The sequence below is a fragment of the Panthera onca genome, chromosome A2, assembly GCF_046562875.1.
Source record: "Panthera onca isolate mPanOnc1 chromosome A2, mPanOnc1 haplotype 2, whole genome shotgun sequence".
Lineage (NCBI taxonomy): Eukaryota > Metazoa > Chordata > Mammalia > Carnivora > Felidae > Panthera > Panthera onca.
In genome coordinates, this window is record NC_138340.1 from 109,360,921 (window position 1) to 109,377,061 (window position 16,141).

General features: G+C 41.0%; 2 protein-coding genes across 4 annotated transcripts in view; one reads left to right on the forward strand and one right to left on the reverse strand.

Annotated features, from left to right (window-relative positions):
• Positions 1-10,874, reverse strand: part of ANKMY2 (ankyrin repeat and MYND domain containing 2) — a 37,494-nt gene extending 26,620 nt beyond the window's left edge. Inside the window, exons 1-2 of one of the 3 annotated variants that reach the window (XM_060632602.3) lie at positions 10,422-10,874; positions 5,136-5,200 (exon numbers count right to left, since the gene is read on the reverse strand). In XM_060632602.3, coding sequence (XP_060488585.1) covers positions 5,136-5,200; positions 10,422-10,488 — 132 coding nt within the window. In that variant the 5' untranslated portion in view covers positions 10,489-10,874. Of the gene's footprint in view, positions 1-5,135; positions 5,201-9,086; positions 9,913-10,421 lie in introns of those variants that run through there. The other 2 variants (XM_060632603.3, XM_078441644.2) reach the window with 2 other exon arrangements.
• A 244-nt stretch (positions 10,875-11,118) lies between these two features.
• The window catches only part of BZW2 (basic leucine zipper and W2 domains 2), a 62,496-nt gene continuing 57,473 nt past the window's right edge, over positions 11,119-16,141 (forward strand). Inside the window, exon 1 of the mRNA XM_060632605.2 lies at positions 11,119-11,226. The gene's annotated coding sequence lies outside the window, so the exon portion shown is untranslated. The remainder of the gene's footprint in view (positions 11,227-16,141) is intronic.

The following is a 16,141-nucleotide window of genomic DNA, read 5'->3' on the forward strand; positions in this document are numbered from 1 at the left end:
CCTCCCCCACTCACACTCTGTCTCCCTCTGTCTCAAAAATAAATAAACATTAAAATGTAGAATCTGTTACTGTAGTGAATCTTAGAATGTCAACATAATTTGAATTGTTCTTTATGAGTCCACACTATGATTATGAACACAAGCCATCAATATTCTAGAAGTGCTACTGATATAAGAATTATACGAAGGCTGAGACCTTTCAAGGGGCTGTACAAGAGACATCTTAGTAGGAGTAGCCAATGTTTCTTGAGAACAATAAAAAAACTGGTAAGATTATAATGTTAAGACTCCCTTTGTTGGGAGTATCTACAAGGACGAGGTATTTAAAGGTTGGGAGTGGTTCGGGTGTGCATGGGTAATCAGGATTTCACTACACAGAGGCAGCTCTGAGGAAGTGGGGATGAATTATATGGTTATTACCTTTTGAATAAGACAAAAATGCATTCAAAGCAAGACTAGGGTGGTAGCCCCGTAGGATGCTATAACCTAGACATAAGGAGCTAGGTGCAGCCTGGGGGAAAAGAAGGACACAGTACAGGCAGGTAGGCGATTTATCACACAGCAATCCCATTGTATAAGTAAAGGTTATAATATAGTCTGACACCGCAGAACTGTCCCATATATTTAAAATAAATACATACATAACCCTAAAGCAGCTTTCAACACAGTGTGAAAAGATGTTTAAGAACAAAGGAGATGTGCAAAGTTTTTGAATCTTACATTGCAATTGCAAAGTGTCTTCACTTTTTTTATGTCTGCTTGTGTTTTAACTGTCCTCTCTGCTGATCACTTCTGTCCATTTACCTGACTGCCTTCCTGTTTCCTGATACTCCTTTTCTGCTCTCTCTCTCTCTCTCTCTCCCTTTAAATTTTTCTTTATTTTTGCTCTTTCTTATTTATCATTGGTCTTCGTAACAGGGATTGGTTTTCAGAACTAATCAATGAGAGCTTTTTTTCAAAGAGGTAATGAGCAAACCCAAACATATCATTTGCTGTGCAATCTCTGAACCTGATATCTTTGTCATGTCTGTAACACAGCGTATGCTTTTCCCATATCAGATTTCAGTGCTGGCCTGGATGACCCTAGGTAAGAGAAGCCAAACATGTTAAGTGATAATTTATACTAAGCTTTTCTTTCTTTTTATTAAGGGTTATAATAACTTAGAACAAAAAATTATAAACTTCGAATGCAATGATTACTACGTATTATCTTTACTGAGTGCTTAATATATGTCAGACACAGATTTATGCACTGTGGATAGCAATGAACAAATCCCATGCTCCTCCAGTCTAAGTCCCTGACATTTAAATTTTAGTTGAGGTGATAAGGCAGGGGTAACACAAGTGCTACAGGGAAAGAACATTGAGTAAGAGGCAAACAGAATGCCAGAGAGAAAGAGATTATTATTTTTAAATAAAAGGACAGTTAAGAAATGTCCCTCTAAAGAGGTGGCATTTGAACAAAACCTTCCTGAGGGAGTGAAGACACAAAGAATTTAAATAACTAGGGGAAGACTGCTCCAGGTAAAGGGAATGCAAGTCGGAAACTTTGAGAGCAAAGGGTATTGCCTTCAAGGAACACCAAGGAGGCCTAATGTATCTGCAGTTTGCTCACAGAATCTTCAGGAATCTCCTTGTCCTGATTCTCATGCTTCTAAGGTTTTACCATTAAATATGAAAGTGTGTCTAATGTTTTAACATTAAGCAGGATGCTACTGTTTGGGGAAGGTTTCCACAAATCTTTTATCAAGTTACCAAAAAAACCTATTCTATCCTAATCTGTTAAGAGCTTTTACCATCAATGGACACTAAATGTTATCAAAGGTATTATAGCATCTGTTGAGATAATCATAGGTGATTCTCTTTTATTCTGTAATATAATGGATAATATTGAAAGATTCTCTTAAATTGAACCATCCTATCACTTTTGGAGAAACCTTACTTGGTTATTATTTAATTATTATTTTGACATACTACTGGATCAATTTGCTAGTATCTTAGAGTTTTTCTATCTGAGTTATAAACTGAATTGGGCCCAAGGTTTTCTTGGTCTTTTTCCTATTTTGGCATCAGTGTTACGCTAGTCTTATCAAATGAGTTGGGTATCTTCCCATCTTTTTATGAACTGCAATCTGTGTAAAATGAGAAGTCCTTGAACATTTTGGAAAGCATACTCAGGTTTGCAGCTTTAGGAAGTGGTTGGCATTTAAATATATTTACACAAATTTTCCTTAATTATTCTAGTTTTTCTACTTCTATATGAGATGAATATATTCATTTTTATTTTTCTATAAAGTTACTGTTATATGGGTTTTCATATATATTGGCTTCAACACAAAAACTTATGAAAATTTCCTTTATAACTGCAGTTATACTCTCTCTTACTTTCTTGGTACTTACATACATCATTTTCTGGCTCATACTTTCCAGACTGCGTCTAATATTTTGTTCTTATGCTGAGAACTTTGTTTTTTTTTCTATCCTTTTTAAACAGCTTTATTGAGATACATAATTCACATACCATAAAATTCACCATTTAATACATACAATCAAATAGTTTTCAGTATATTTGCAGGGTTGTGCAAGGATCACCACAATCAATTTTAGGATATTTTTATTTCCCCCACAAGGAACCACCTATCCATTATCAGGGACCCCCCCCCCCCCCCCCCCCCACACCTCACCACCTTCCTACCCAGCCCTAGGCAGCCACTAATTTACTTTCTGTCCCTATGGATTTGTTATTTTGGACAGCTCCTACAAATGGAATCATAATATTTAGTATTCTGTGACGGGCTTCTTTGACTTGGCAAATGTTTTCAAGGTTCATCCATGTTGTAGCATTTACCAGTCCTTCGCTCCTTTTTATGAAGGACTTTTCCACTGTACGGATATACTACATTTTGTTTATCTGCTCGTCAGCTGATGGACATTTGGGTTGTTTCTAACTTTGGCTATTAAGAATAATGCTGCTATAAACATTCATGAGCAAGTTTTTGTGTTGACATATGCTTTATTTTTCTTAGGAAAATACACCTAGGATTGCTGGGCCATATGAAAACTCTATGTTTAATCAATGGAGGAACGGTCAACCTGTTTTCTAGACTGTCTGTGCCATTTACCCACCAACAATCAATGAGGATTCCCATTTCTTCACAACCTCACCAATGCTTATTATTATTTATCTTTTTTATTATAGCCATCCCAGCAGGTGTCCCATGGTATCTCACTGCAGTTTTGATTTGCAGTTCCCGGGCAGCTCATACTGAGCATTTTTTCATGTGCACATCGGTCATTTGAGTATCTTTTGGAACAGTATCTATTTAGATCCTTTGTCCAGTTTTTAATAGTGTTATTTGTCTTTTTTACTGTTGAGTTGTAGTTCATAATAGCTTCTAGTTACAATTCCCTTATCAGATAGGATTTGTAGAACCATTCTGTGGGATTATCTTCTCACTGTTTAATGGTATACCTTGAAGCACAAACATTTTTATTTTAATTTTTTTCTTTTGTTGCTTGTGCCTGATGGCTTTTTTAAATGTTTATTTATATTTTAATTCATTCATTCACTCCTTTTATTCTCTGAGCATACCCTAATCTTTTAAAACAATTTTTAGTTGAAAGCTCAGAATACCACACAAGTTGAAAGTACAATAAATGCTGCAAAATAATAATAATAATAATAATAATAATAATAATAATAATAGCAATGATGATAAATGTGACAAATGCAAATTTTCCCTGAATATCACTTTGGCCACATACCACAGCTTTTGATAAATAGTAGCTTTTGATAAATGTTCTCAGTTTTAAATAGTAGACAATTCCTACTTCTATTTCTTCTTTTAACCAAGAACTACTGACAGTTAAAATTAATTTTTCAAGTTGCTTTATTATTCAGATCATATTTTTGTTTATTTGTAATGTCTACTACTGCATTAGGTAAACTTTGAAATTAGCTAAAATTTCCTTTATAAGATAGTGTAACACAGACTAATTTTTATCAATGTTCCATGTAAAAGAAAATGTACTATTGTTTTTTTTCTATCTTAGTACACTGTCAATTAGTTATCCAAATTTTCTTTTCCCTGTACTACTTTTTTTCTACTTAATCTAGTGGTTTGTCAAAGTGTTTCAGCAGTTTTACAAATTTCTCCTTTGAATTCTATCTTTTTCTCTATGAATCTCAAAGTTATAAGCTTTAAAGTGAACACCTAAGGCTAGTATGTTCTTGGTGGATTACTAATTTAATCTATGAGAGTCTTCATCTTTTTAAAAATTTTTAAAATTTTTTGCTTGAAACTTTAATTCGTCTGACAGTAATTTTGCTACCTATGTCTGGAAGGATCAATAAAACCCCTTCCCCTTCTGCACGAGCAAGTGATGTAAACTTTCCAGCACTAGAACCACACTGAATAATCAAGTAGCCACAAGCCACCCAAGGCTAATGGCTGGTATCAGACAGCTCAGAACAGACATCGCCTTCATTGCAGAAAGTTATTTTGGAAAGCAGCTATACTAGAAAGTTGAGGTTAGGTTCAGTTAACTTTCCCTACAAGTAGAATTGCTGTATCAAAAGTATGTACATTTAAAAATGGCACATATTCTAAAATGTTCTCCAGAATGTGATGCCAATTTATACCTAATCCATTAGTATGTAAAAAGTCCAATGTTTCCCACACTTTACAAGAAATAATATGATTTGGTTTCATTTGGACTTATTTGATTATTAATAAAATTCAACATGTTTTTACATACTTATTTGTATTTTGTAAACTGCCTGCTTACACTTGGTTTAGAGATCAGTATAACTTAATCACAAATGCTAGATAAGAACTCCTACTGCTGTATTTTATATATTATCCAGTCTCATAGAAAATAAAACACTTTATTCTGCTTTTTAAATTTTACCTAACCTCGGGCACCTGGGTGGCTCAGTTGGTTAAGCGTCTGACTTTGGTTCAAGTCATGATCTCCAGGTCTGTGGGTTCAAATCTGGCGTCGGGCTCTGTGCTGACAGCTTGGAGCCTGGAGCCTGCTTTGGATTCTGTGTCTCCCTCTCTCTTTGCACCTCCTCCACTCGTACTTTGTTTCTCTCTCAAAAATAAACATTAAAAAAAAAATTTAAATTTTACCTCATCCAAACAGTTGACACGGACATTCTTGCTGGCTAACAGTGTTCCTGCTTCTTGAACAGTACCTTTAAAAAAAAGAAAAAAAGAAGACTGAAGAAGAAAATGTAAAGTAAAGTTATTTATCATTATAACAGAAAAAATCTAACACCACGGAAACAAATTTTAAAGGGTTATGTGTAAAACTAAAACTAGTCTGGTTAGATTGTTAAGAAACAAAGCATCAACACATAGTATTTTTCCCACAAAGTAATTACCCAGAACAGAGTTATAGTAACTAAAATAGCCCCATCTTGTTTTTACTTCCACTGACCTTAGAGTATATTAAATTGGCCATATTTTCTTTTTGGCAGTGATACAGTAACCACAAAGCATAAATAAGACTCTTAATACTGAAATCTTAAAGGGCATCTAGTCCAGCCCACCATCTAAAGCTTAAATTCCAGTCAATGTAATAATTGGAGTTCAAAATACAGTCAGTATTTATATTCTCTGTCATCACTAGGCCCTGTGAATTGATGGCAACATACTTATAATAGAATTCTTGGTTTAGAAATGCTTAAGTAAACATATCTTTAAAGCCTGGTTCCATATAAAAGTGCTTTTTGGTTAATAATCAGGCTCTCATACTGAAAGTCCTCTAACTTAAACTTGAAGGTTAGTCCTTTGTACATTTGGAAATAAGCCATAATTGGGCCACAACTGTCAGGTTTTTCCAGTCTTCTGTAAGGCATACTGACAGAAGCAAGTAGTTGCAAGAGAGAATGTTGCTATTATCATCCTTAATAACAGTCAGCCACTCGTTCTGCCAAAAAATTTCTGGTTTGACAGGGACGAGACAAATGAAATTGAATGTTCTCAGGAAGAAAGGTTGAGATAAGCCTCTCCTCCAGAAAGGACATAAAAGGAGAATCCCACAGTGAGGAGTTATTTCTCTCTTTTAACTGAAAATTACAGTTCAAGAAGATGCTAAATTCGGCTAGTTTTCCAGAGTTAAATGTGGAATGCAGAATAAAGATCAGCCTGCTTCCTTCTCCCTGACCTGTTCTGCAGGCAGGTCATCTGGTTGTCTGACACCAACAAGGGACAGGCAGAGAAATGTCTCTTAGATTGACAGAGAAATAGCTCTGCTGGGGAAATGTGTCAGGCGAATGATCTACAAGTCTCTGGATTACAACAGCAGCTACCTCGTAAACAGTGCATTTTTCCCACCCTGGACTCCATCTGAGGACAGTTAGTACTACTGGATGAGGGGCTACAGAATGAGTGTGGAAGGCCTTCAAGCACGTGAGCAAGTTCTACATGGGACATTAGCCATACCTGGGCTTCTCATCAGAGACTTTCTGCCACATCTTTAGAAAGGAATTAAACCAGAACAAAAACTCCGGCACCCTAATTTCACTTAAGAAAGATGCTTCAATTGATTTCCATTAGCCAGTGAAAAATAATTGAAATTATTTTCCATCTGATCAGGAGATGTTTGCTCAGTAAATGGAGAGCACCATAGGGACTGTGAGCCTGTCAAAGCATGCTACATGTTAGGGGGAATCTGGGGATTATGGCTCACGTGAGAGAACAGGTCAATAATTGTATAAAATGCTTAGCCCAGTGGCCAACAATCTAAGTTATATCTGGCCTGTCAGTGAGAAATTTAAAATAAGTAAATAAAAGATGAGGTATACACACACATATCACTGAGTACCAGTTAGCCTTCTGAAATGCAAGGAATGGGATGAAAAATTTTTTTCAAACTGTTTGGGCTTCCAGATTTTGGAAAATAGATGAGCAAAATACCCCAAGAGGAAAACCTTGTGATGATTTCTAATTTGATCTTCCTTACTTAACAACATCAGCAGGAAAATATAGAAGGTCTGGAATATACTTTAAATATGCACCATTGATTGTTCTTTCATTATACTTCAATATCGTTGGTGAAATACACCTTATTGTCCAAGACTATTACATAACCCCTTTTATGCAAACAGTGAAAAAAAAAAAAAAAAAAAGTAGTAAATACATTCCTTTCTTGTTAAGTACCAAACAAGATAAGTGATTGAAGATCTTCTGGTTTATACTCTTAAAGGAAGATTTTATTTATTTTGAAATAGTGCTTCCTCAGTGCTTAACAAAAAATATATCAGAACTTAGAAAAACAGGCCAATCTACACCTAATATAAGCCCATTAAATGTGCTTCTGTGATTTCAATTTTCTCTTCTTCAAAGTTGTAAAATGGATGCCATCATTAACTGAAATATATAAATGGTATATACCAAACAGCTTCCCGGTTTTATCTGGAACTTCTTCTGGGTGTTCTAACAAATAGGTAACCTGTAAATGACCTACCAAGTGAATTCACTTGAAGAAGAAATTGTTCTAAAGGTGTCCAGAAGCAACACACAGTACTCTCTGGATTTTAAGTCTCACTTGCAGTCTGCTTAACTTCTAGAGGGCAGTGACAGGCCTAAAACGGATACTCAAAAATGTGCTGAGTTTATTTGAGATTGGCCCACATGGCAGGTCACACTTGGCTGAAAATTTATTGTCAGTTCCAAGTACTAGTGCTGACTAATCTAGTACTTCTCCAGGTTGAGAAATGTATCAAAGGGAAAACATAGACAAAAGCAAAAACATTAAGAACGCTACCAGCCCACTTAAAAAAAAAATGATTCTTACGAGTACAAACATAAACTTTGTTTATGAACTCTATTCAACTATAAACCAAAAGTTATTTCTCAAATTAAATGCACACAAAACTATGGAATCAGTAACATTTAAAACTAAAATTAATTTAACTTGACAGATGATAATGTTTTGTTGAAATTAAATTGCCTCTAGAAGTGAATATGGTAAGGACTGCTGTGGTATTGGTATCATTTTTTGTTTGGTCTGTTTTCAACTCCAGCGTATTTCTAGCACTACGGGCCAAATGATCTCTCTGTTCTGTCACTTATTCCCTGTGTGACACTGGACAAGTTATCCAACTTGTCGATTCATTTACCGTAATAACAGACAACACAAACAGCATTTTAAATGCTTTACAGACGCTAACTCGTTGCATTCTTCTAGCAATGTTGTGGGGTAGGTACCATGTAGAACCAGAAGCTCAGAAAAAGCAATGTGTCCAAGGCCACATCACCAGCAAATGATTGTGGTAGGATTCCTAGCTCATGACGCCTCGGTGGATCAGTCAGTTAAGCGTCGGACTTTGTTCGGCTCAGGTCATGATCTCGCAGTTTGTGAGTTCAAGCCCCAGGTCTGGCTCTGTGCTGACAGCTCAGCACCTGGAGCCTGCTTGGGATTCTGTGTCTCCGCCTCTCTCTCTGCCCCTCCCCAACTCACACACTGTGTGTGTGTGTGTGTGTGTGTGTGTGTGTGAAAAATAAATAACAAAATAATAACAGTTCCTAGCTCATCAAGGTTAAATGGATCAATACTTGTAAAGTGCTAAGAATTACGCTAGCTCATACCAACATTCAATAAAGGCTGACTATAGTTGGTATTTTCTCATATCTCCCATTATTTTTCTTTGAGAGTACAGAGATGTCCCATGGACCTTCCCTTGATAAGAATGCGTCACAGACTAAGTCCATCTCAGTTATTCTCATGGGTTGGGCCAATGAAATTGGTGAACCACATTGTCTGTGAACCAATGCAACTTGACGCTCCATTTGGGCCCAGAAACATCACAGCACTAACCAGACTAAACTTAATTAGTTATCTTTCATACCACCTTTAAAATAAAAACTGGTGTACACCTAGGAATATGTTCCAAGGATTCCACCCCCTCCCCACCCGCCCCTTCCAGAAACCCACCTTACAAAACTGTTCATTTGTTTACACTTTTGAAAAACTGATAGCTCTGTTTAAAAGCAGAATGTGCATCCCTGGTGGATTTTGAGTGGATCCTGTTTCCTTTTGCCTACCAAAGTACCTGGCACACAGCTGGGGCTTACATGTTTGCTGACTGGAATCCCAGAGCCTCAGGAAAAACAGAAAGAGTGCAGTGTCAAAAAGGTCGGCCAGGACCATGCAGAAGAAACATTAAAAGCAGCAACTACAGGACACACAGTTCTAGGCAAAGAACTCTTGTCATGATGAATGTAGATGTGACTGACTTGAAATTGTTGACATCAGATGAGGTGGGATCCGTTCATCAGCACCTGTTGGGTTCAAATCCGATTTTTCTTTTACATTTAGACTTGCCTTGTCAGCATGAAAAATAAATCTGCCATGGTCTCTGGGGGATCCAGATTTGACCCTGGCTGCTTAACAGAAACAAGACTGGACACTGGGAAGCCTTTATGCTGTCGTTAAGTGGCCTCTCTGCCATTCCAGGTCAGATGTGGCTATCTCACTCTTGAGCTTCAATCAACCACATTAACTATATCCGCAGTCCCATGCATCCCCATCCCGAGCCGTGACCGTGCAGGAGAAGCCACGAAGTCACACTCTTGTCACCTGCCGGGTAACGGAACTCAGCAGGGAGCTCCTCTGGGGCGTCCACTCGGGGACTGAGGGCTTCAGGCGCGTCCCCGCGGCCTGCATCTCCCGCCCCAGCACCCGGAGCGGCGGAAGTGGGACAGGCGTTGGGGGAGTGGAAGGGAAAGCACAGAAGAACTCGCTGAGAAGATCCATGCTGTGCTAAGTGCGCCGACGGCCGTGGACGCCTAGGCAACCTCTTCGCTTCCCTGCGGGTTCCTGCGGGGGCCGGGAGCTTCTGGAAGGAAGCCGGGGAGGCCAGGATGTAGAACCCTCAATGAAGCGATTTACCGACCTACTTCTGTGCCCTTATAAAGAACCCTTCTTAGGAGCTCCCTCCACCCCCCAGGCGGGGGCGGGGACAGCTAAAGGATCCAGATCTTTCGGCCTCCGGAAGTCGAAACGGCCCTTTAGACACCCTTCTAAGAACCTGAGGCCACTGTTGCCCGGACTGACGGTGGTCAAAATCACCTTGAGAGTTTTGAAGAATGTGCATCCAGGGACCCACACACCGAGGTCGCTCATTACAATGTGAGCTGGGGCCTGGAAACGTGTATGTTTCCAAAAGCTGATTTGGGAGACGGACCTCTGCAACCTCAGCTGGAGTCCCAGCAGTGCTTCCCGCTCCGCTCCTCTCCGCCCACGCAACCGGTCCGAGACCATGGAGAGAAACGCTATTTCAAACCGGTGCGAGGCAGCCAACCTCGCTGAAAAGCAGCGGAGGGTCAGTCCGGCCAGGGGCGCCTCCAGGGCTCCGCCACTCCCCCAGACCAGGCAGGCAGCGCCCGGTCGCAGCCCAGCACCCATACCTTTCCCGATGACTTCCAGCAGCTCCTTTTCCTCCTGGGTCAGCTCGCCTTTCGTTATATGAACCATTGCTCCCGCCAGCTTGAAGATGATTCTGTTTCTTTGAAAGTATTAAGAAGAAACGATATGTGTGCGCGCGTCAGGAACGCCAGCCGCACTGGGGCAGCTCGAAACCCAGGACCCCGAATAGCCAACCACGGAAGCGTTCGAATTCTCTCCTCCCTCCTACCGGCGGGCGAGCAGCGGGCGAGCAGCGGGCGAGCAGCGGGCGAGCTCGGGCGAGCTGAGCGGTCGGTCGCTGCTAGCCCAGCGACAGTCACCGCCCCCTGCGCGTCATTGGCCGGGCCGGGAGGAGGAGCTACAGGAGGCAGCAGCGAGAGGCTCCCATTGGAGCAGCCGGGCCAGGAAAAACCCAACGGAGAAAATCAGAGGGGGAGATGAAACTCCTCTTCCACGTTCCCCACCCCCATACTGCCGCCATGTTCACATATTTAGACATACGCAACATTTAAATTCTCTTTTCAGATGATATTTGTCCGGTCGCGGCTGCTCGGGGCGTACAGACCTCCCTGTCTGTCTCTGTAAGCCCCCACCATTTCCCCGGGAGTGGTGCAGCCCGGGCCGGGGGCGGGCTGGGAGGCGGGGCGGCGCGGGAGGCGGGGCTGCGCCGGGCTCCGTGGGTCGATGTCAATGTGTCTGTCCTTCACTCCTCCATTGTCTGCCGCCGCCACTGCCGCGGGTGCCACCGCCGCTGCCGGGATCGCCGCAGCCTGCAGCCTCGCGCGTCGCCGCTACCTCCTCGGACAGGTGAGAAGCAACCCGGGTGGGACACGGGAAGCCGGGAGGGCTGCGGGAACCGCGGGCGCCGCCCCGCCGGGGGGCTTCCATCCGGGCCGGAGCTGGCGGGGAGGAAGCATGTGCCTGCTGGGGCGGCTTCCTGCCCCCCGGTGGGCAAGCCTGCCCTCCACCCGACTGCCATCGCATATATCGCATATCCGCACCCGGGACTGAAGACTCGCCGCTCGCCCCATTTGGCCGCCCCGGGAGACCCTGGGACAGGGAGCCGGCGGGGGCGGGCCACGCGGTGAGAAGCGGCGGGTGCTTACGGTCTCGTGCGTGGCACGGCCAGATGCGGCTCCCCAGAGGCCGGCGCTGGGGCTTTGGGCTAGGGGCGGGATGGCGAGGAGAGCTCCCCAGTACGCGCGAGGGGGACGCATCGTGAGAATAGTGTCTGAAGAAGATAGTTCTCTTCTGGCAAGCCTTAACACCCTCCCCCCTACTCCTCCCCCCCCCCCCCCCCCCCAACACACACACTACTTGTCATCTCCTCTGGCCTCTGTGGAAGCTGTGGAAGAAAACCGGATCTGATAGCCCTGTGGTGCCTGTTAAGGATGTTTGGAAGCAATTTACACTTAAACTAATACTTCGTTTATGAGAGACGGCCTGGGGGAAGGGGGGAAGGAAGGGCCTCTGCTCTGCCAGAGTTCCCAGTCTTTGTAACTCTGATCTTGAGATTTATGGAAATAGGGAGGGGAGGGGAAGGGGGCGGAGATTAAATTGGTGTTGCTGCCTATATATAGCCTTAGATTAGCCTCTTAATCCAACCTTCATTCAACTGTAATATGTTGCCTCGAGCTTTGAGCTACCACCGTAGGTAGCTAGGGGGTAAATAGAAGTGTGTACCACCTCCTGTGGCTCAGAAGCAAGACTTGCTTGCTAATTCGAAGTCAGTCATTCCTCCAGGGCGCGCATCCGTAACATATTTATGGCATCATTGAAAGCTTCTTTTAGAAATTAGTGTTTACGTGTCACTGTTGTTTCTCTGCGGACTAGTATTGATGTTTCTTCCTAGACCCATCTGCTTCAAAGAGAAATATTTGAATAATTATCTAGACCTTTTTTTGTTAAGCATCCCTACCACCGCGCTTTCTCCCCACAGTGCCATATATGAAATGAAATTCATTTTCCTCTGGCCATATGCCTTTGATCTTTTTCTTTTTTTATATTTTATTTTATTTTATTTTATTTTATTTTATTTTATTTTATTTTTGAAGCATTCACTAACGCTTCTGAAATCCTGGAAGATGTTCATCATTATTTCTTGCATTTAACAAAATCTTTTCTAAACTCCAGCTGTTTTCTTTTTAAGGCTTCATCTTTGCATGCTGGGGCAGATCTGAGCCCTAACATCTCACATGAAAATACTTTGAAATTATTCATCTCAGTGTATAACAAAGAAACTGTTGTTTGATGATGCTTTAATAATGATGTGGCTGTTCAAACAACAAGTAGTAAGGCTTTTGATAGTGACCAATCTTTTGTAACACTTAAAATGCTGTTACTGCCACAGTTACAATTTATTTAGAACATAGTATCATGCAGAAGAAACCCACAAACCTAAGGAAATGCTTGCAGAGGAGCCTCCCCCAACTGGTGACAACATCTTACAGTGGATGTGTGTCCAGAATTGGGTACTTCATTGCCAGTATTTCCATGTCTTATGCCAAATTGGGGCCATGGTAACTTGAAGGTCACACCTGTTTGTCTCCCTGAGGTTGTCAGTTCCTCAAGGATAACAACTTATTACCTATTTTCTTGGTGTTTTATGGCATGTGATTGGTATTTAGGCCTCTGAATACATGACTTCAGTAAATTTAGAGTCAATGCCATTTAAAGACAAAAACTAACATCTACCAAGAAATACAGATAAATAGTATGTTGTTTAAGTTCCTAGAAACAGATAATGTAATGGATAGCGTTCATTGGATGGATTACATTAATCATTTTGTACAGAATAAATATTTAATGTAGGAATAAGATTAGCTAATGAGCACACCTTAAACTAGACCAAGGAACTTTTCTTGTACTAAGAAAGTATTCATGTCAAACAAGTTTCATTAATAATAAAACAGTGACCACCCACTTGGGGAGTATTTAGTTTGTTTCAGATATTCTAGCAGATGCTTTGTATAGGATTATCTTAACTATTGTTACAGTGACCCAGGAATTAGCCAGTATTATCTGTATTCGGCAGATGAGAGGACAGAAACTAGAAGAACTTAATTAATTTGCCCACGGCCCCACAGTTAGGGAGTGCCAGAGCCAGAACTGGAACCCAGATCTGTCTCCAGAACTTTTTTTCCTACTATTTTCTGCCTATGTGGCTGGCAGTAAGGGGAAGGGGGAAATTATACATTCTTTCAACTAGCTAGTAGATAACAGATTCATGTAGTTCAGTATACCAAAGTAGAAGTCTCCTTCCTACCTCTTTTCCTAGTCCTTTCTTCATGACCTATAACCATTGGTATCTGTTTCTCTCATATCCTTACTGAAATATTTTATATGCTTGTAACTTAGATGTATATTCCCACTTTGGACAGAAATTGAAGCATACAATACACTGTTCCACACTGCATAATAAAGTTTGCATGATGCTTTGGTCTCTCTTCTGTTTCTTTCATCACCTTTTTAAAAATAATGTTTTATAAAATGTCTGATATTTTGGGGTCTCCTCCTCTCTTTTCTGTTAGTGCCACCCTAGACCTCTCCTGGCCTGTCCACAGTGGATTGCTACATAGCCTGCTTCTCTCTCCTCTTACTCCATCCAGCTAGTAGTTCAAGGCACCACCAGTTCAATAAACCTTGAGCACCATCATCCACCCAAGGATGAAACATATACTCTGTAAAGACCCAGTTGGTCCACTTAAAACGTGTCAATAGCTTTTCACTGGCCATAGAACAGAGGCCCAGTTCTTGCTTGCTAGTTCCAACTTCTGGTCCCAGCCGGCATTTCCAGTCAGCCAGCCCCTCCCACACACTCAGAGGTCACCACACTGCTGGTTCCCTCACATGCCAGTAATTTCCACCCCTTTGTTCCTGCTTTTCTCTTCCTGGAATGCCCTCCCTTCCCTCACCGCTAAGTCTCTTGTCTCCTCCTCATATCTGCTGGACCGCTCAACTTTTGAAATACTACTTACATGTAAATTCTCTCTGGCTTTCGTGATCACCTCATCCACTGAGGGCATCAGAGATGATAATAAACACATTTCTTCATGCCCCTCAGCTAGGGGAATGAGTAAAATCTTTACACGGGAGTTGCTGGTACCATTATTGGCATTCTTGAATTCTCACCTATCTTCTTGTGAGCCCCAGTGCTCCCCCACCCCCCATCATCGCTGCTTCATCTGGATCCCCATGAAAATACCTGAAGCAGGTACCCTTCTCATGACGTTGTATTATAGTTCTTATTAATCTGTTTGACCCCTTCTCCTTCTCAACTTTGAATTAACGAGGACTAATTTACCCTTGTTTCTCAAAATCCATAATCCAGCGTCTGGCACCTAGTATATGCTCAGTGCTTGCCGAATTGAGTTCAGTTGCATCTCTAAGTTATTTTAGGTGGATTTGTTTACCTACTTGACTAATCCCTCCTGGCATCATGAGGTGATGTGGCACTGAACACACCTGCCATCACCAAGGGCTGAAGTTCTTTAAATGTTTGGGTGTCGAGCTTCTTGACATTCTGATTGATGAATGCTGTCAACCGAGAAAAAAAAAATGTTGATATGCACGTGGTTACAGATTTTGCATACCATTCCTGGATTTTCCAATTAAAAGAACTATTGTGGTTGTATTTTTTTTAAAAAATCCCTTATCTTTAGAGATAAGTACTGAATTATTTAAGGAGGGAATGTTATGACATCTGAAACTTGCTTCAGTGTAATTCTGTGACCATGGGGGACAGGGACTGAGAGTAAGAATATTAATGAGAAAACTGACTGGTTAACAATTGAAGCGGGTGATGTATGCAGTGACTTCATTATACTGTTCTCTCTACTTTGGGGTGTGTTTGAAATTTTCCATAATGAAGTTTTTTAAAAGGAGAAGTTGGAAGTATTATAGTTTCTAAAAATTGTCATTGTTGAACAAAACAGAAGACTAATATGAATGCAAATATTCTTTCTCTATACTTGGAGTTCAGCTTATGCAGTTACTCGTTTCCATGTTCAAACAGTTACACCTCAGTTTGCAAAGGACCGTCTTGCAAACAATGCATTTCCATAAACTATTCACCTCACATTTTAACTTCTCCACAAAACTCAAAGTAGGTGGCATTACTCAATGCTTGTGTCACAGGCTTATGAATATCGTACCGAAAGCTAATTTTCATCCTTTTTGGAAAATGACAAAGTAATTTGCAGATAAGTCTGAACGAGGGGTGCAGATACATTTAATTTAACCAAAAAAAGCAAGCTGTGAATGAAGCAGAGACACTGATTTCTTCTATGTCTCATAAACCGTTTCCGAAAAAGAAGGGTCAAACTGTCATGAGTGGCATTGTTCGGAGAAGTGTACTCATGTAAGCTTTTAAGGGCCACACTCAGAACATGTGCCCGCAAGACTTCTACTCAGCATTTGCTTATTTTCATACGTACACTTCCCTGGATATTTGCAACTTTATAACTTGTGTTTCCTGACCTTTAGGTTTCTTTTATTATGTTATGGACTTTTTAAATGTTGATGTTTCCCAAAGTCAACAAGGAAATTTGTTGTATGTATGATTTTTAAAACGTCTTCCCAGACTTTGAAGATTTTAAAGAAGTTTTAATGAAGCTTCAAAGCCAAGTCTTCACACTGTCTAAGGGCAATGTAGCCAATCCAGTATCACGGCCAGATATTGTTGAAGCATACATTAGTATATCGTCAACGCATATTTATATGA